General features: G+C 42.3%; 1 protein-coding gene across 2 annotated transcripts in view; it reads right to left on the bottom strand.

The window, feature by feature from the left end:
• Positions 1 to 2,651: 2,651 nt before the first annotated feature.
• Positions 2,652 to 21,061, bottom strand: part of FCHO2 (FCH and mu domain containing endocytic adaptor 2) — a 141,425-nt gene continuing 123,015 nt past the window's right edge. Inside the window, exons 19-24 of one of the 2 annotated variants that reach the window (XM_075541160.1) lie at positions 18,791 to 18,946; positions 18,305 to 18,437; positions 13,629 to 13,828; positions 13,024 to 13,088; positions 5,921 to 6,085; positions 2,652 to 4,985 (exon numbers count right to left, since the gene is read on the bottom strand). In XM_075541160.1, the coding sequence (XP_075397275.1) occupies positions 4,963 to 4,985; positions 5,921 to 6,085; positions 13,024 to 13,088; positions 13,629 to 13,828; positions 18,305 to 18,437; positions 18,791 to 18,946 (742 nt within the window). In that variant the 3' untranslated portion in view covers positions 2,652 to 4,962. The remainder of the gene's footprint in view (positions 4,986 to 5,920; positions 6,086 to 13,023; positions 13,089 to 13,628; positions 13,829 to 18,304; positions 18,438 to 18,790; positions 18,947 to 21,061) is intronic. The other variant, XM_075541159.1, reaches the window with a different exon arrangement.

The following is a 21,061-nucleotide window of genomic DNA, read 5'->3' as shown; positions in this document are numbered from 1 at the left end:
ACCAGCAACAGCCAGCGAGCCCCAGTCCCATGACGTGTGGAGTCCTGTGCTCTCAGGACTGTCAACAGTCACAGCTCTAGAACTGCAAGACTGTCGTCAGAGTAGAGAACGTCTGTGTCACCCTGGTAACTTGTTGAGCTAACCACAAGGTGATCAGTTCAAAACCACCAGACGCTCCTTGGGAGAAAGATGGGCTTCCTGTTCCCATAGAGTTAGTCTGGGAAGCTCACAGGGGACAGACAGCTCTACCTTGTCCTCTAGGGTCGCTATGAGTCCGCATCGACTCAGTGGCAGTGATTTGGGTTTTGTTTTTAGTATCATCTCAGTTCTTAGACAAGGTAGTGGCATTCCTTGCCAGAGAATTATCGGTGGCGGGTTTAAAGTTGCAAATTAACAGAGGATTACAAAAAGACTACCTAGCTGTGAAAGCAGCGCATGCTTGCCTAATAGTTTGAGCTAATTCTTCAGCTAAAACGCTCCCAGAAAAGGGAAGGGGGGGGGGGCACTGCTGTGGCATTTATCGCCCACAATATCAGCCTGCCCAGAAGAGAGCAGCTTATCTGTGGGAGTCAGCCTCTGGTGGTTGCTGGCAATTTAGCACCTCATTAGGAAAAAAAAAAAGAGGCATTTCCCCAGGTTTCCTTTGAGAAGCTGACCTCAAGACACATTGATAGCTATCTTGATGTTTTTCCTCGACTGCTCTGAGCAATTCTAGGTGATAGAGGCTTTGCAGTTATTGGAACGAGAAAACAAATGAATAAAAACAATCCTACAGAAGTCGGCATTTCCAGGACTTTTGTAGCCAAGCAGACCAATATCTGGAAAACTTATCAGAGCACTATAAAATAAATACACATGCCCTCAATGTCTGACGGGCTACAGTGCTACTTCTGGCTAATTGCTGAACTTCGAAATATTTTTATTTTGAAATTTCCACGCAATTCTTATTACTCAAAAGATTTCAGCAAGTACATGGGTATGTCTTTTATTTCTTAGTTTACCTTCAAAACTCCCATGAAAGTGGGCAATAGCAACTCTTTATACCTTTCAAATGACTGATTTTCTCCCAAGAGCAAACCAATCTGCTCATACGTACAAATCTACCTTGCATTGTCCTCCACAGAGAGCAAGCAGCAGCCCAAGCGTGACTTCGAGCCCGCTCATTTCTGAGACTGTCATTACTGCACAGGTGTGTGAAAAGTGCTTGGAACGACTGAGTTCTAGCCTAATGAGTCAGCATTTGGAGCGTTGCTTTTATTATTTTTTTCCTACTGAAAAATGCCGACTTGGGAACTACCTGGGTTTAAAGAGCCCAGGGTGACTAGATGCTGTGGGAGCCACCAGTTGGGAGGAGGAAGTATATGTTGCTGCTACTGAGATGCAAAGGCAGGATTCTGACGCTCACTGTCTGATCAGGGAGCTCAGGACGCTAATTTTAAAAATGCAGAGAACCTACAAGAGAAAACGTGGGGAGCTGTCACTGAGTACAGATTCAATAGATATACAGGGAGAAAGTATATACATCTATATAACTTGTATCGATATATACATAACTTGCACAAGGTAACATCCCCAAAAAAGACAATCAACTTTTTAAGAGGAAAATGAGTAGTCATTCCACCAAAGTTCCTGCGGCGGCCAAGCAGCCCGTGAAACGCGCTGCCTGGAAGCGCAACCTCGAGGCCGCGCCTCCGAGCTGCACCTAGCCCGCACCCACGCTTCCTGGCTGACCTTCATCTTTCCACCCAGGCACCTCGTGCTGCACTTGAACCGTCAACCCTCCAGCTAGCAGCTGACTGTGTTCTACCTGCACCACCCAGCGTTTCCTGGCAGAGAAAATGGTGCTAATCAAAACCATTTCCTTTTCCTCCTAAATACACAACCAAGCCATTTCCTCTGCAGTTAGCTAGAGACAGAAAATCAAGTTGTGGCTAATGGAATGTACGCGAAAGTGATGGTGGAGAAGCTTCTGGGCAGAATCAGAAAACGCAAGGAGTCCAGAGCCCTGAAACTGTGTGTGCAGCGCTGCTCCTCCCAAGCCTGGAAGGAAGAGCTGTGGTGTGAACCTACTCCTGCTGAGCCTCCGAGACCTTGGGACGGCTCAAAGGGAAATCAGAGCCGGGCACGTTGGTATGGGGTTGAGAGTTCTGCATACTCTTTCCACTGGTCCCCATCCCTGACAGAGGCCCCAAAGCGCTCTTCTTTCTGACACGGACTTTGCGGGAGTGTCTGCACTGAAGATTAATCACTCATTCTTTCATTTCCTTTGGTTTCTTTTCATGTATTCTTTTTGGGGGTGGAAGGAGGATATCTTGGTCTTAATGGTCTCTTTGGAATAATATGATTTTAGAATGATATGTTTCCAAGTCACTGGTCAGGAGGAGAGTCTTCAGGAAAGCCTAACAGCAAGTTAACTATATCTTAAAGCACATACAAAAAATCTTTTTAAGGAATCTCTGTATTTTGGGGATCATCTTCCCACTTCAGTTTTCGGGTACAATCAGTTGACATTGAAAACAGCAGTTCCACCTGTCGTTCCTCTCTTGGCAGGCTGTGCCGCCCTACCATCTGTGGAGTGACTAGTACTTCCTCCGCAGAGACAGAGACACACACAGACCAAATGATAAATTATATATTACATGTTTATTAAGGGTACAACTTTGATGTAAAATTTACATTTTATGAAAAAAATCAAAAGTATGTACAAAATTTTGTAAGATAGATTTGCAATGTTCTAATTACAATCCAAAGTAGTAAATAACAATCCTTAAAAACTCACATTGTTAGAGTTCTGTGTTTACAAATTCGTGGTTAAGAGAAACTACAAAGTGTATCACTATACATAAGCAAGAACCAGCTTGCTACATACATATCCCACTGAAAATCTACTGGTCTGTTTTACACCATTAGTGGATTTCTTTTTATACGAAAAGCAAAACAATCAATATAAACTTATATGGCTTCAAAATTGTAACCTGCACCCAATATAAAAATTTATGCATCGACACCTGGTATGAAGACTGTGGTTACAAAAGTGCAGACGTTTAACCATTTCACTAATTTGTACATTCGTAGGAAAGACTTGATTAAAAACAAACACGGTGAGTATAATATCTGGACTCCAGTAATAAAATGTTAACTGCGCAATAAAAGCAGTCTGATTGCAAAGCAGATGACAGTAACTGGTATTTTACAGAGGACAACGTGTTAGAAATTCTAGTTTTGCTCACTATCAATAATGATTAACATGTTAGCAAATTGCCATATGTGCTGCTTCAGTCAAATTTAAACTTCGAATTGGGCTAACACTGAATATATGTTTTTAAAAAGCACACACTGTGTTATTGCTATGGGATGGGTTTTCTGTTGTATTTAGTATAGCAAGATTTTACATATGAGTGTTTAGTGAAAGGGGTTTTATTTTTTGCAGAACAATGAGTGGTTTTGCATAAATAATCATACTTAGCACAACTTGTAACTTCTAATACACAAAATGAAGGGCACTGACATCTATCACTGTGAATAAAATCCTCATTTGTAAGTCACAGACATTTGTCCAAAATATTTCCTTTCTGAAATTAACCAGGATTTGCTATAAGTTAGATTTTTCTTACTATTTGACATTAGTAGTTTAAAGATGCTTTCCCAAAACACATCAAAGACCTTCTCTATTTCTAACAGGTAGCGCCAAACACTGCACACCGCTCTGCTTCCAAATGCCGCACACCAGACAAATGGCAGCGCTCCGCCCTCCCGGCACCAAAGTCACTGGCTCTAAAATGCTGTTCCTCACCAAACAGCAACGCACATGACCAGCTCCGTTTGCAATGAGAAACATAGTTGTAGAAATGTTACACTGAGTAAAAATACCAACTGCCACTGACCATCCTAGGGTTCCAGTCTCAGTTTAAAAATTCATAGATCAAATATTTGAGGTTCAATTCCCCCCTTTAAATATCTACCATTATGCATAGCTTTCAAAGTAGCTACAGTGTTCATTGCAGAAAAGAGCCGTGAATCTTAGGTATAAGTTGTTTCTTTAGTTACTTTGAATTTCCTTCCCAACTGCAGTCACAGATACTTACTAAAACTGCAACCCCCTGTCAAACTGCTTGGCCACCATGCGGCTCTGGAGGGGCCACCCAGGCTGAGAAAGCACACGAGGCACGCTCACACACACCAACGGCAGGCACCGTGCTGGTTTTGTTATTGTTTTAAAAGGCACACATTATGCAATCCATATAAAAATAAATTAAATCTATAGCATTAATTCATCAAAACAATCACAACTTCTATAACGTTAACTAACCGCAGGAGTAAGTATCTCTGCTGTCCTTTGCAAGCTTATTTTAAAACACATTGCACTTGAGGATTTAAAAAATTATATAAAACACTTTACACTTTATTAAAATTTTATGAGAATCAAATGATAATTTTTTGCATACAAGGGCCCCCGTCTGATGATTTATGGCACATTCCTCAATTTGATTGAGTATTCTGAGTTAACATTATTCAAAACTTACAAAACTTCATGTTCTGCTTGTATCCCTCTGTCCAACATCAAACTTAAGCTATCTCTGACTCTAATAAGTTATGGAAAGCTAAATTATTTGGGGGTTGCTCTTTTGAAATTTGAGACCTGATGTTTCTACCATCAACCCCTTTCACAACATAGACAATAAAGATTACTTTAAATTTCACTAATAAGACTTCATTAACTGAGATTCAGAATAAATGTGCTTCCTGAATATGGCAGCTGATGAAGTACAGCACTGAAAATCATCTCACTGCTACTTCTTCCAATGACTGACTTTGAAAGTGCAATGCAACATGTGTAGTTAGCTCTCAAGGTGTCTGTGCTCGACAGACATTGTACAAGTGAGAATAATGTTTGGAAAGAACAGATAATGCAGAATGGCAGGTGTATACTGCTTCTGTGTGCCAACTCCTTTCCCAGATCCATCAGCAATCAGCCAGGTAACGTCCTGAAAAACACCAAGCAGACCTTTGTAATTATAATTCCAAATGAACTCAAAGGAGGACATTTTTTATTGCGGTTACAGTTCCCATCTGTTGTTTACAATAACTTAAAAATCAGATCACAGGTGTTCGGCTATTCTGACCACGCACATTCTGTCTTCCAGGTGTGTTCCTTCCTAGCACTTCCTACCCAGGTCAAAGAAAAACCTTCCACGCCTTTAGAGTACACATGGCTTGACCCTTGTTTACTACTCTTAGACAATGGTGGCCGCATACATTACAATATCTGACTAACAACAAATATGTAAAAGAATGAAATATCCTAAATTTGTGGTCATGATTGCACAACTCTTTTTAAAAAAATCATTTTATTGGGGGCTCGTACAACTCTTTATCACAATCCATACACCCATCCACTGTGTCAAGCATATTTGCACACTTGTTGCCATCATGCTGAAAACATTTGCTTTCTACTTGAGCCCTTGGTATCAGCTCATTTCCCCCCTCCCTCCCACAACCTCCCTCCCTCTCAAACCCTTGATAATTTATAAATTATTATTATTTTCATGTCTTACACTGACCAATGTCTCCCTTTACCCACTTTTCTGTTGTACATCCTCCAGAGGGGGTTATATAGAGATCATTGTGATGGGTCACGTCCCCCCCCCCACCTTCCTCTTCCCCTCCTGGTATCACTACTCTCATTATTGGTCCTGAGGGGTTTATCTGTCTTGGATTCCTTGTGTTTCCAGCTCTTATCTGTACCAGTGTGCATGCTCTGGTCTAGCTGGATTTGTAATTAGAGATAGGATCATGATAGTGGGGAGAGGAAGCATTGAAGAACTGGAGGAAAGACAATTCTTCTTAATATGACTAAACTACTAAATTATATGAAATGTGACTTACATGCCGATAAAAAAAGAGAAATCTCCCAACATACCAGTGGCAAACCGCTTCTTTAGTAAGGAAAGCCTATAGCCAGTGCCTACAAGTTCAATGTCAACTCCTGAGAGGGTATTTCCCTCGCTGACAAATTGCACTGCCAGTGTGGTTGGTTTACTGGGTCCTTCTGAAAGGTCAAATTTTGCTCTGAGGGATCCTGAACCTATGAGAAAAAGCATAAAGAACTTACAGAAAGGCAAATTACATCTCATACCAAATTCATATTAGCTAAAACAACATCAAATTCACCAAACTTATGAGTCATCAGAAATAAATGAGTCATTGTCCTGTTTTACAGTCAGGTTTTATTCTGTGAATTAGAACTAGCTTTCAGTGAGCAAATCATCTTAAATTCAAGCTTCCCTCTGGTTTAAACGCATCTTCAGAGATGTTTACTACTGAAAAGTTTGTGCAACAGATATACAAGGGGCTTCAAAAGTTCATGAAGACATGCATATGAAAGACGACAGAAATTCTCCCAACTTTTGAAGCCTCGTGTCTGAGAGTGAGCCAAGTCACCCAGGAGAGCGCAGAAGGGAGCATGAGCCCTTGGGGAGACCAAGGTGGGATAAATGGATAAGAAGAAAATGATTGCAGAAGACCTGTAGCAGGGGGGCGGGAGAGGCAAAAAAGGAAAAACAGTTAAAATTAGTATTTTCTGGTCACTTTTCTTTTAAAAATTGTACTACCATCCTGCCAAAGACAACCTTTCTGAGGGGGTTTCTTTCTGACCTACCCTTTATTCAACACCCTTCAGTCTACAGCAGTCGTAATTAATTAACCGTGAGTGAGTGGGACCAAAGACGCAAAGGGGCTCTTGAGCTACAGGCACACAAGCACACCTGTCTCTGCCCAAACTGACAGATGGTGATAGTAATGACGCCGTCATAGTCAGCGGTACTAGAGGTGCTGAGATGGGTTCCCTGCAAGAGCACAATGAGGTTGGGCAACTGCATGAAAATTCAACCCCGAAGGCTGGAGAACTGGCGCCGGTGCACGGAGAGGGACAGAAGACTAGCGTGGCCGCAAGCACCAAGCCCTAGAGAACTGTACGTGTCACATCGAGAGACGAGAACTGCAATGAGTGGGGAAACAGGCGAGAGGAGCAACACCAGAGCAGCCAGCTTAGAGTTACAAGGAAGACGGTAAGGGTCCAATGGGAAGTCAGTAAGAGCCAACAGCCCAAGGTGCCCCAAGAGTCAGATCGGACCTGGGCATCTGAAGAGAGTCGGCTGGAGTCCAGAGGGGAGAAAGGAGCTTAAGAGCATTCCCAGGTTTCTGGGTGAAGAAGTGGACAGGAACCCAACCAAACTAAACTCACTGCCATCGAGTCCATGTCTACTCAGTGTCCCTACAGGACAGGCTAGAACTGGCCCTGGGAGTTTCGAAGACTATAACTGCTTATGGGAGTAGAAAGCCTTGTCTTGCTCCTAAGGAACGGGTGGTGGTTTAACACTACAGACCTTGTGGATTGCAGCCCAATGTGTAACCACTCCATGACCAGGACTCCAAGTGGCTAGAAATGCCGGGCAAAGTGATGTTCAGTGCCTCCCTGAACAGCAGTCAGTATCAAACTACAGTATCAAACTACACGGATCCTTCCTACACCCTGGTGTCTGCTGCTGTAGATCACGAAGGGAGACCAACTGCTGCCCAATTATTTTTTAAAAATCATTTTATTGGGGGCTCATACAACTCTTATCACAATCCATCCATCCACTGTGCCAAGCATATTTGCACACTTGTTGCCATCATCATTCTCAAAACATTTTCTTTCTACTTGAGCCCTTGGTATCAGCTCATTTTCTTCCCTCCCTCTCCCAGCCTCCCTCATGAACCCTTGAAAATTTATTATTATTATTTCATGTTTTACACTGCCCCATGTCTCCCTTCACCCACTTTTCTGTTTTCTGTCCCCCAGGTTATATGTAGATCATTGTGATCAGTTCCCTCCGCCCTTTCTCCCACCTTTCCCGTACCCTCCTGGTATCACTACTCTCATTTTTGATCCTTATGGGTTTAAATGTCCTGAATTCCCTGTGTTTCCAGCTCTTATCTGTACTAGTGTACATGCTCTGGTCTAGCCAGATTTATAAGGTAGAATTGGGAACTTGATACTAGGGGGAAGGAAGCATTAAAGAACTAGAGGAAAGGGCTGTTTCATTGGTGCTACAGTGCACCCTGACTGGCTGGTCTCCTCCTCGCGTCCCTTCTGTAAGGGGATGTCCAGTTGCCTACAAATGGCTTTTGGGTCTCCACTCCGCACTCCCCCTCATTCACAATGGTATGATTTTTTTGTTCCTCGATGCCTGATACCTGATCCTATCAATACCTTGAGATCACACAGGCTGGCATGCTTCTTCCACATGGACTTTGTTGCTTCTCAGCTTGATGGTCTTCAAGCCTTTAAGACCCCAGACTCTAGATCTCTTGAGAGCCTGGCACCATCAGCTTTCTTCACCACATTTGCTTATGCACCCGCTTTATCTTCACCGATTGTGTTGGGAAGATTAGCATCATAGAATGCCAGGTTAATAGAACAGTGTTCTTATGTTGAGGGAGTACTTGAATAGAGGTTCGATGTTCATCTGCTACGTTAGTACTAAACCTATAAATATATGCACATAGATCTATTTCCCCACTGTCAAATATAAATATATTTACATATGTACATGCCTGTATTTAGATCTCTACAAATGCCCTTTGCCTCCTAGCACTTTCCTCTATTTCCTTTGACTTTCCTCTTGTCCCACTATCATGTTCAGCCTTCATTTGGGTTTCAATAATTCCTCTATGCCCAACTTTTTAAAATTTGCTGGCATCCTTTATTGAGAAGGTAGAAACTTGAGTGGGAAAGTTGGAATACAAAAATACACTTTTATAGCCCACTCCTCATTCTGATGTTTCTTACTTAGAAATATATGTTTTTTATATAACACCAATATATATGTATATATATTTCTCAAATATATAAATGTTTCTCAAATATGTAGCTAAATGTTTCTCAAATATATAGATAATATTGGCTAACTTACTAATTAAATTTAATTCTCTACATGTTCTTTTTTATGTTGAACATTTTATTAGGGGCTCATACCACTCCTATCACAATCCATACATACATCAATTGTGTAAAGCACAACTGTACACTCATTGTCCTCATCATTTTCAAAGCATTTGCTCTCCACGTAAGCCCTTGGCATCAGCTCCTCTTTTTTCCCCCTTCCCTCCCTGCTCCCCCCTCCCTCATGAGCCCTTGATAATTTATAAATTATTTTGTCATATCTTGCCCTGTCCGACATCTCCCTTCACCTCCTTTTCTGTTGTCCATCCCCCAGGGAGGAGGTCACATGTACATCCTTTTAATTGTTTCCCTTTCCAACTCACTCTCCCTCTACCCTCCCAGTATCGCCACTCACATCGCTGGTCCTGAAGGTATCATCTGCCCTGGATTACCTGTGCCCCCAACTCCTATCTGCACCAGTGCATATCCTCTGGTCTAGCCAGACTTGCAAGGTAGAATTTGGATGATAGTTGGGAGTGGAGGAAGCATTTAGGAACTGGAGGACAGCTGTATTCTTCATCGGTGCTACATCGCACTCTGACTGACTTATCTCCTCTCCTAGACCCCTCTGCAAGGGGATCTCCAGCGGCTGACAAATGGGCTTTGGGTCTCCACTCTGCACTTCCCCCTTCATTTACTATGGTAAGATTTTTTTTTTTCCTGATGATGCCTTATACCTGATCCCTTCGACACCTCGTGATCGCACAGGCTGGTGTGCTTCTTCCATGTGGGCTTTGTTGCTTCTGAGCTAGTTGGCTGCTTGTTTACCTTCAAGCATTTAAGACCCCAGACGCTATATCCTTTGATAGCTGGGCACCATCTGCTTTCTTCACCACATTTGCTTATTCGCCCCGTTTGTCCTCAGTGATCGTATCATGGAAATGTGTACCCAATGATAATTTTTTTGTTCTTTGATGCCTGATAACTGATCTCTTCGGAACCTTGTGATCGCACAGGCTGGTGTGTTCTTCCATGTGGGCTTTGTTTCTATGCCCAATCTTAACAAGTGCCCAAGCCCTCCTAAGTGTTTATAATTTATTATCTGCAATGCACATCTGTGATGGTTCCACCACAGGCCCAGAGTTAGTCATCTTAGACATCCTTAAACTTCAGAATTTGTCCTGTCCCCTCCTGGGCCCAGAGCCACAGACAGAAGCATTTCTATTGTACACTTATCTAACTTGAATACTTCTTTTTAAAGGCTCAACTAATACAAAGTGTCCCCTATTGTTGTCTAGCTGATCCCACCTCAGTTCCCCTTAGAGACGGACTAGCACTGCCCCACAGGGTTGCCAAGGTGGAACCTTTTTGTTTTCTTGGTGCTATCATATTTGTACGCAGCTTACATGTGCCTTCTATCCTCTTTTCACATGGCTCCCTCTTCCTGAGGGGGGTGGGGTGGGTGCTATGCCAATTTATTTTTTACAGCCCTATATTAAAAAATTGACAAAGCAGCACTTATGAAAATATTTCCCAGGTGAGGAAGCAGCTGGCCAACAAACTTAGAAGGTGGGTGCTATCTGTGCACAATTATAATTACTCTGTACCAGAATCAGACTGCTGCATCTTTCTCACACACAAGAGGCTTGACCTACTGAACTTCCAGTTGCAGTCAAACACTTATCAAACCACCAGCGCTTAATACAACACGATAGCCACATTAATAATATTTTTCCATTTCCTCTTATAGATCCCCAATTCCTGAATAATAAATGAAAAGATCTTATTATGAAAATCTGTATGGTGCCTGGTTATCAATCAGAATAGTGTCTGAGGTCTTAAAAGCTTCAAACAAGTTGCCATCTAAGTGAGGAGTCAACTAAGTCTACACAGAAGCACACCAGCTTGTGTGATCCAAAGATGGCAATTACAAAATTCAAATATGGTGAGGACAAAAGCAGGACGGTGAGAGCCCAAAAACCCATCTGCAGAGTATAGGGTCAGACCAAGCCCCTGGCAGATCCTCTAGCCACAGGAAAGAGTTTTGATCAACCTTCCTGTCAGACAGAGACAATTGTAATTTAGATTATGCTGGATTGAACTCGACACTTGGCTAGTTGATTACCTTATAGGCACGGCCTAAATTTGTTCTGGGTGCAAGTGTCTCTTGCTGGTTCCTTGACAGAAATGTCTTCCTTCCCTTTATTGTTGTTGGGGATCTTTTCCTTCTTATGCATTATTAGTATTTTTGTCTGTATACTATTATGCTTTTACCCTTACCACCTTAACATGATTTTGTTACCTATTGTTTTCTGTTGGGTCTCCCAGTTTTGAAGCACAGGAGGAATGGATGTATTATGATAATTATGGAGACAAGGGGTTATAGGGAATACGGGGTGGGGTAGGGGAGATAATAGGGAGGGAAAGGGATTTTCTGGAGTAACTAATGAAGATGGGAGGCAGGTGAGAGCACTAGAGCATATTGTAATTGCATAAATCATCTTGACAATTTAACCAAGGGGGGGGCACTCTAAAATAGATGTTGGATGATTGTACGATTCTCCTTGATAAGACTGAATGACTGAACTATTGAATTATATGATATGTAGATTATTTTTCAATAGAACTGTTGGTAAAAAAAATCTTTATCTCACTGTTTAGAACAAATTCCTTTCTTGATAAGTGCACCAACTCATTTGTTGACTGGCTCATGAGCTGACATTGGATTGAGGAAAAAAGTGCATTAATGATATACATCAGGCAGTAGTGACCAGATAGGTCCAAGGCTGCATTGGTGCAAGGCTGCAACCACTTGGCTGTGCTGCTAGTAGATTCATAGTATCCGGTGGTTATGTAATCACCTAGTCATTCTCAGCTCTGTGATGTCATTCTCCATTTTCACTTAACGCCAATTTCTAAAATAACGAGTGAGTCTTTGGAACCTAGCCATGTTGGTAAGAGAGAGGTGGGTACATTTAAAATAGTGTTTTTCTGAGGAAAAATTTCTTCGTTCCTTCCTTGCAAAGTGATCTTAAGCTCTTAATTCAAGTAAGATTTCTGTTTCATTTCTAAGTTAGTTCCCTAAAAACTAAGAGAGCAAAGCAACTGGTAAAATTCAGTGCAGCTGGTCAACTGAAGAGGCAACCTCTAAGTACCAAAACCACTAGCAAAACCTATGCAGTAGCTCAGACATTTCACTAAGAGTGGCTCTGCTTCTGCAGGGCAGTGCACGTGACAGACAGCACAGCACACATGCCCATGGTCCTCTGCACAGCAACACCTGTGAAGACTATACTGATGCGTTTTATGTTTCAATTGCACTGTACTTTAAACGTTTAAAAAGAAAAGGCTGAGCAAAACTTGAAAATCCATAAAGCTAGTCCACAAGTAGTTATTGGTTGTTAAGTAAGCATTCAAAACTGGGCAGAGTTGTTCTTTTTTGCAACTATCTATTGTTAAAGGCTTGATTGTTCTGGGAACTGAAGCCCCCTAACTACAAGTTGAATTGATGAGGAGACACAGGGACTGAACAGCTAGCAGAGACTTTTCCTGTACACTGTGAAGACAAATAGGAGCAAACGTAGTGGGAAACAGTAATGACCTTGCTTCTCCTTAAGCGATCATCACAGAGTCGACAGCAGCCGATAGTTGTTTTAATAGGATTACATGGCCAGGAGAGAGAGGTTCTCTCCTTTTTTTCTCTCTTTTAAGGCCTGGAGGCTTTCGTATGATTCCTGGGAGGGAAGGAGAACCCCAATAACAGAATGAACTAAAGAGATTTAGCATACTCTATTAGGTATTTTCTTTGCATGTCTGCTTGTACACAGAGTCACTTTTGTAATACTGACACAGTTATATGAAAGCAATCTATTTGTCTTACAGAGAAAGCACATTCTCTCTAGAGAGGGAAAGGAAAATGTGTTCTGGAGCTTGGCAGGTTCACGCTTATTTAAGGCATTAACTTCCACCTAGTGGCCAATGCCAGAACTGACCAGAAGGCAAGAAATTCCAACAGGAAATTTCCAATAAACAAGCCTGAAAATCTATTTTCCATGAGTGGCACCACATTATGAATAAAAAGGCACGCATATACTTACCTCCGTTTTCTGATTTTTCCGAAATACCAGACAATTTCCAAAGCGCTTTCATTTGTTCTGGATTCCTAAATAAGAACAAATATTTTTGGATTACATGTCTAGCATCATGTACACATGCATAAAATCAATACATTCATTTTATAAAATTTCACTAGAACTATTATAGTGCTAAATTGGATACTCAGTTTTAAAATGTATTTACAGTACAGTATAAATACAATGCACCAGGTTTTTCAATTAATGGAAATTTACAAAATTACGCAATTGCTCTCGTTTCTACTGGTCAGAGTAAAGGAGACAGAATTAGTATCTATTATACTAAAAATAGAAGACAGGAGAGAAGCAGTTGAGGGATTGGGGTAAGGAATCCTACTGAGCCGGAAGGGAGGCCTGAGGTAAGTGCAATGCTCACACAGGTCAGCAATCTGCCCTCGGGACAAGGTTTGTTTGGGATGGAAGTTACTGGTCCTTAACTATTGAAAGGAACAGCATTCTTCATAGTAACACCACAATTTTTCCCACTTAGAACACAACTCTGGGGAGTTGGGCTCTAAAAGCCGGGCTTGCAGCAGCAGTTTGGCAGACTTGGGAAGCAGGTGATTTACCATGTTGCAGGGGGCAGGGACTGCATGTGTGTGACTCCTCCGTCCACGGGCACCACCACCTGCATGTTGGCGAGCACGCTGGGAGCCACCATGGCCTCCGGGTTGTACTTGTAGTCCACTCTGAGGTCCGTGGTGCTGGCACTGCATTTCCAGTACGTTGCCAGATTCAGAGGAGTAGACTGGATACCATTGGATGACACCTTCACGGAGGAGAGCACAGCGAACAGCCAAACCATGAGCTTTGTTTTACCTCAATGGAAGCACGCTTACCTATCTCCTCCAGTCGCGAGCTAGGGTAATGCCGGCTCTGACCCAAGGAGTAAGAAAATCTCTCCAAGGGTGTTACAAAACGTGCTTCCCCAGGGGCCATCTGCAGATTTCGCGGCATGGTGACACATATCTGTACACGCACAGTTGAGTGTTGAGAACACTCAATAAAATTCTACGATTCGTTATGAATCGTAAACCAGTGAGAGGGAAAAAAAGTCACCATGTAGTTCGTAAGAACGCTTCCAGCTTCAAATGATTAGCTTGAACACAGGATCCTGGGGAGGTAGTACAATTGCGTGAAAGTTTTCAGCTCTTTTGTTCAAATGGCTCCTTTTTAATGAGACCCATTCTACCCACTGTTTGAATTTACAGAGGGAATTTCATTTTCACTCTTCCTTACCTTACTTTAGACCAGGGGTCCTCACACTTTTTAAACAGGGGCCAGTTCACTGTCCCTCAGACCCGTTGGAGGGCCGGACTGTAGTTTTTAAAAAAACAAACTATGAACAGATTCCTATGCACACTGCACCTATCTTATTTTCAAGTAAAAAAACACACGGGATAAAAACACCCGGCAGGCCGGATAAATGTCCTTGGTGGGCCGCATGTGGCCCCCAGGCCGTAGTTTGAGGACCCTTGCTCTATACAATGTCTTTTCTCTAGAGCATGTTTTTTCAAACATAAAATTATCTACTTATTAGATTCACTGTTTCCCCACCACAACCTCGACAATTAGCATGCAATAATGTTTGCTGACTGAATGAACAAATGAATACTTGGAATAAACTGTAAGGATGCAATTTAAGTCACACCACTTTTAAAAGTATCCATTTCCTAGCAACATAAGCCATCTTAAAACAACTTCCCTATTAAACATTCCAAAATGATGCTGTTGTTAATTGCCACCAAGTTAATTCCAGCTTGTGGCCCTTATGTGCACAAGAATGAACTGCTGCCTAGTCCTCGGCCATCTTCACAGTGACCAGCATGCCTCAGTCATCACTGCAGCTACTGGGCTAAGCTTCCCTGGCCCTTTACTTCACCAAACTGGATGTTCGCCTTGGGAACCAACCCCTCCTGAGATGAAGAGTCTCGTGCTCTGACTGAGCGAGCCGGGCACACTGCCCCCTCCTGTTGACGTGTCCAAAGCACATGGAGCAGTTCATTTTATTGAGGGTCTCTCTCTTTTTCGCTGTGGCCCATAGGTTTCCATTGGCTTATCATCAGAATTAGATGTTTGAACCTTTCTTCCTAGTCTGAAAACTCTGCTGAAGCTTGTCTATTACATTACAGCTTCTATTATCATAGCAACCTGCAAGACATGCAAGGCAAGGCAGCCCAGGAAGATAAGCAGGCGGCAGTCAAACAATATAGAAGTATATGCAGAAGAAATGATACGCCCTGGTAATCCTATTCTCATCGTTATCTGCTCACAAGAGTATGTACATCTACCTCATTCGGGAGTTTCTAAGCATACGCCAGCATGATTCTACCTCCCTCTTTTCAATGTCTGCAGTAACAATCAGTTTCCTCCTCTATTGGTGTACATGTTTCTAATCAATGCTGCAAGGATTATCGTGTGTCTTTATCTTTGCCCACTTGTGTGATTTCTGAAGAATAGATTTTGGGAGCTGGAATTGTTGAATGAAAGATTACAGCTGACTTTCAGGACCAGGGGTGTGAGGGGCGATACTGGGAGAGTAGAGAGTGAGGGGATTGGAAAGGGGGAACCGATTACAAGGATCTACATGTGACCTCCTCCCTGGGGGACGGACAACAGAAAAGAGGGTGAAGGGAGACGCCAGATAGGGCAAGATATGACAAAATAATAATCTATAAATTATCAAGGGCTCATGAGGGAGGGGGGCGCGGGGAGGGAGGGGAAAAAAAAGAGGACCTGATGCAAAGGGCTTAAGTGGAGAGCAAATGCTTTGAAAATGATGAGGGCAAAGAATGTACAGATGTGCTTTATACAACTGATATATGTATATGTATATGTATAGATTGTGATAAGAGTTGTATGAGCCCCTAATAAAATGTTTAAAAAATATTACATCTGTTTAACAATATAATAATCTCCAAAGAGTTCTACTAATTTGTACTCATATTAACCGTGGTCAAATCCCTCTTAACAACCTTACTTCACTTTTATTAGTCTCTAAAATGGAGAACTCATGGCTACTTGCATATGCCTTCTAGACTAATTGTGACTTGGCGCTTTTTTCCCTATATTAGCCGACTGTGGCAGTGTGCACTTAATGATTCAGAAGAGCTCTCCAGGGCAAGTCCTAGGGTCTATTTTATGTTCTGCAAATACTTTTCTCTCAGAGTGAACACTGATTCCACTTCAGGGTTTGCTTTAATCAAATATTTTCTACACACACCTTTATTTATATGTAAGATATATCTCAATCTCCTCTTATATACCTTCTGCGTTTTGTAGTATGCTTAGAAAGGTCTTCTACATGTCCAGATTAAATTATATATGTGTTACACATATTTGCAGCACAGACCTGTTAAAGAGTCAAGATGCCACTTTGAGGACCAAGAGGCACCTGCCCTAAACCATGGTAGTCGGCACTGCTTCAGAGGTACGTGAAAGCCGGCAGTGGATGAAGAACTGAGGCTTTGAGCTCGGGTGCTGGGGAAGAATACCGACAGGATCGTGGACTGCCCGCAGAACAAACGTGCCTGGGAGGAAGTGCAGTCAAATGACCTTAGAAATGAGGACAGCGAGACTTTATCTCATGTGCTGCAGACATGTTATCAGGGAAGTCCAGCCCTGTGAAAGAACATCATGCTTGGGAACATACAGCTGGGGCAGCGAAAAAGAGAGAGACCCTCAATAAAATGAACCACACAGTGACTGTAAAAACAGATGCAAACCAAACAACGATGATGTTGGTGCAGGTCCAGGAGCATTTCATTCTGCTGACCGCAGGGTGGTTATCAGTCAGAACTGAGTTGACGGCATTTCTGTGCACACACATTCATCGCTATTTCTGTACCTTTATGGGTTTCATTTACTACCAATACGTCATTTGTGCATATGGGTTTTATTTTGTTTAAATGTGAGTTAGGGATTCAGCTTAATATTTTCCCAAATGTCTAGCCTGCTACCCCACCCAACACAAGGTATTGAACAATTAATCCTTTCCACATGATCTCGAAATGCTACTTTGCCATATATTTATGTTTTCCATTTCTTTTTAGAACTGTTTCTGGATACTCTGATCTGTTCAAATTCATTTGGTCATCTACTGTTGTGACAGCTCAAAAATTATTAAATATCGACACATCATACTAAGTAGAGAGGAATCCTGAAGGTACAGTGGTGAAGTGCTCAGCTGCGAACTAGAAGATCAGGGGTTCCGATTCCCCAGCTGCCCTGAGAGGGAAACCTGTGGCAGACTGCTCCAGTTCAGATTACAGCCTGAGAAATCTTGCGGGGCAGCTATTCTGTCCTCTAGGGCCACTAATCAATCAGAATCGATTTGGTTTGGCTATAGGTTTGGTTTATAGTAAGTTATTCTCATTACAGCTGAAACAGTCCACCTAATTATTCTTTAAGGCATTTTCTGACTTATTCTTCCAAGCTTTGTGATTCCAGAGATCTTAACAATGACAGTCAAATCAACAAATACATATCTTTACTGGGTTTCTGATAGAAGTCACATTAAATCTGTAGGTTAATTTGGAAACCTTTTTACAGAATTGAATCTTCTTTTCAACGAATAACTTTTCTAACTGACTACAATCAAGTCAGTTAAGGTTTTGTTTCTTCCCTTTTTTTCATATTGTAAATATTTCTCTCCCTTAATTTCTCTATTAATTTTTAAACTGATCACCTTATTATATCCAACTATATGAAATAACTCAGTTGATTCTATTTTCTAGTAATAAAATATCACCTATAAATAAAAAATAAATTTGGTTCCTTTTAACCAATATTGCTAAGGAAGCATCCATGTATTTATATTTAGTCATTATGTTAAACGAGGATGGATGGTGAATTTTGTAAAACTGGTCAAAGGGTCCATTGGTTTATTAACACAGGTTTTCCAATTTAGAAATATCTTTCCATTCTTATGAACTAACAATCCAAATTCACTGCTACCGGGTCAATTCTGATTCACACAGACCTATAGGACAGCGTAGAACTGTCTCCTATGGGTTACTGAGACTGTAACTCTTAAAGGGAGTAGAAAGTCGCATCTTTCTCCCGAGGAGTAGGTGGCTGGTGGTTTCAAACATTTAACCTCTCAGTTAGCAGTCCAACGTGTAACTGACTACGCCCCCACTGACTTCCGATACCTCAGTTAGTCGTGGTATCTAATTTAATAATCTTTTATACTGTATTCGTTAATATTTTAATTTAGGGTGTTTAACAATGGCATGATACTCACCTGATATTTTAGGACATCTACATTATAATAAGAAGCAGCTGGATTTTGCTCTGATAGCTTCTTGAGGTAGAGAGTAACAGCTTGCATGTTCATCCAAAAATCTTTTGTGTTGGAATCACACTGTGAAGGATCACTGTACAGAGAAGAAATGTTAATTATTTTGCTTGCCTTTTTTTTTTTAACCACTTATTAATGTGGTGACTTTGGGAAGACTAGTAGAAATGAACCAACAACGTGAAGAAGGAACATTCGGGGGATGAAGCCTATAGCCCAGCACAAGGCTGCCTGGTGAAAGAGAAGAGGGGGAGGATTTCACCACCACCACCAAACTGAAGACCACAGAACACACACAGACAGAAAGGCTGTTCAATGATCAGTACCTCTGGTACGGTCTTCAAACTGACTAGTCTTGTTTCCAAGAGGGGAGCTAGTTCTTGCAACGCAGCTGCGTGCAGCAAACACTGCGTTAATGGAGAGCACACTGACCTGAGCACAAGCTGTGCATTCGGGAGAATCTGCTCAAGCCGGTGGAGGTTTTTCACCCTGAAGCCCAGCCCAGCCGGCGCCGGGTTGCTGGTGAAGACTTTAATAACGCCACTTGGGAAGGAGATTGTGATGTCGCCAGTGATCTTCACGATACACCTGAAACCGGGATGTCAAAAAGAGACTGCATAAAATGCCCGACCCTCCACTCAGAGTATATTTGGATTAACAACAAAACATGTATACATAAAGTACTCTATCTGCATATGCATGGCTTTCATTATAACTAGATGACTTATTTTAAATACACACAATGGTTGTACATGAAATAACAGACTCTTCTGGTATTAGCTTTTACTGAGATTAAACACTTCACACAAATGGAAAGACGACAGCGTTCCTTCACTTTTCCGTGGCCACCATCCCCTGGTGGTCCCCCAGAGACATCAATGACCTAGAAACAATGCCTAGTGGTGGCTGTTTTCCGACGTACAGAACACAGGGCCTGTGGGTGGTGGGAGATGGCACACTTGCTTTCGTGGCCTCTTCAAGTCCTTTCAAACCCTACCCTTAAAGATCTACAATCTCAGACACCCTACAAAGAGCCCCTATGAGTCATTATCAACTTGATGTTAGTGGGTAGTTTATTTCGCATGTCTCAATGAAAGGAACTGCAAGCACAAATCCCAAGCACCGAAGCAATAAAATGCTCCGACTGTGCCACCTCACTCCTGCCACTGCTCCGTTCCTCTGCTCTCACTTAGGGCAAAGCACATGGAGAAGCGTTTTCTCCATTTGCAGTCCCTTCTGCTCTAGAACCCCCTCCAAGGAGCTTTGCACGTCCACTAACTATGACAGGAAATGTTGCTTTGGGGACAGTCACCAGCGTCTTCCATGTTGCCCAAGGTAATGTTTCTTCACTCCTTGGCAGCAGAAATGTATACAGCTTCACACCTTTCTTCATGACATGGTGCTCACTTAAGTTTCTCAAACCCTGCTTTATTGGGTCCCTGTTCACCTCTCTGCTGCTGACCCTTTCAACCTCCTTAGCTGTATCAGTCTCACCTTCCTGTTTTCTAATCCCTGGAGGACTCAAACTTCCTGTCTAAAAACTCCCCAAGGCACAGTTTTCGTTATCAATATTCAAACTAACGACTATAATGAATTAATTGTCTCTACTCTGGCCATAGCTCCTGAATTCCATAGTTATTCGTTCCCGTGAATTTTAAACTTGACAACTCTGTTTTCAAAACATATTAAAAATCTCATTACTCTTCACCATCTCTGCTACCAATACCCATATCCAAGCTCCTGTCACCACTCACCTAGGTTTCTACAGTTAACCCTGTAACTGGCAGGCCCTCTAGTTTATTCTTCAGGAAGCAGCCAGAGTATGCCTTCAAGAACCTAAGCAAGTCGTCCCTGTTCTAATTAAGCCCTCCACTGGCTTCCTCCTTCACTCAAAATAATTTGAAACTGTTTAACCAGGCTTGCAGTGCCAACTTGACCTGGTACCTCTCTGGATTCACCCTCTACTCCTCCCCCTTGCTGACTCCTGCCCAGTGACAAACAGCTCTCCTTGCTGCTTCTCAAATATGCCAAGTCTGCTTTACACTGAATTCCTTACACTCACTGCTTCTCTTTTAAAATGCTCGCCCCTCAGTTATCTGCACTGCATGCTCCTCCACGGTGGGGAGCAGAGAACAGGAAGAGAGTGTATACTGATAAAACCTTTATTCTCATACTTTAAGAAGCCTGGCAGGCTGGGTTTCTAGAGTGGAGGCAGGCCTTTGCACCTGTGAGATGGAAGTCCCAATCAGTCTCATAATTAATACTGTTCCCCACTACACCCTCCCATAATAGTGCTCCCTTAAAGCTACCTCTTACAAGCACGTGGCTGATGGCTAGGTAGCCGGCCGCTCTAACTACAGAAGCAGACCTATCCTTTTGCTCTCTTTCATCCACCATGAAACCCGCTTGGATCTTCCCCAAAGCGGGTATTAGGTTTTCTCACCTGTAACCTTAGGGACCCTAATGTAGATATACCACCCACCTTGTGACACATGGAACTACTGAATATGCATGTCTTATGGCTACCTATAAATGTCCCAAGATAGTAAAGGTTCGTTCTCTCTTCTCCCAGTTCCACGTGGTCTCTCAAGAGGAGCTGAGTTGAGCATGCTACCATAAAGTGTCTGGCTCCTTTATTTGATTCTCTTTCCTATCTTTCATGACTTTACTATAATCTGCATATCATTGCCATACTGGCCTTCG

The sequence above is a fragment of the Tenrec ecaudatus genome, chromosome 2 (assembly GCF_050624435.1).
Source record: "Tenrec ecaudatus isolate mTenEca1 chromosome 2, mTenEca1.hap1, whole genome shotgun sequence".
In the NCBI taxonomy this organism is placed as follows: Eukaryota; Metazoa; Chordata; class Mammalia; order Afrosoricida; family Tenrecidae; genus Tenrec; species Tenrec ecaudatus.
The sequence above is the reverse complement of the archived record's forward strand: the minus strand, read 5'-3'. Positions and strand labels throughout refer to the sequence as shown.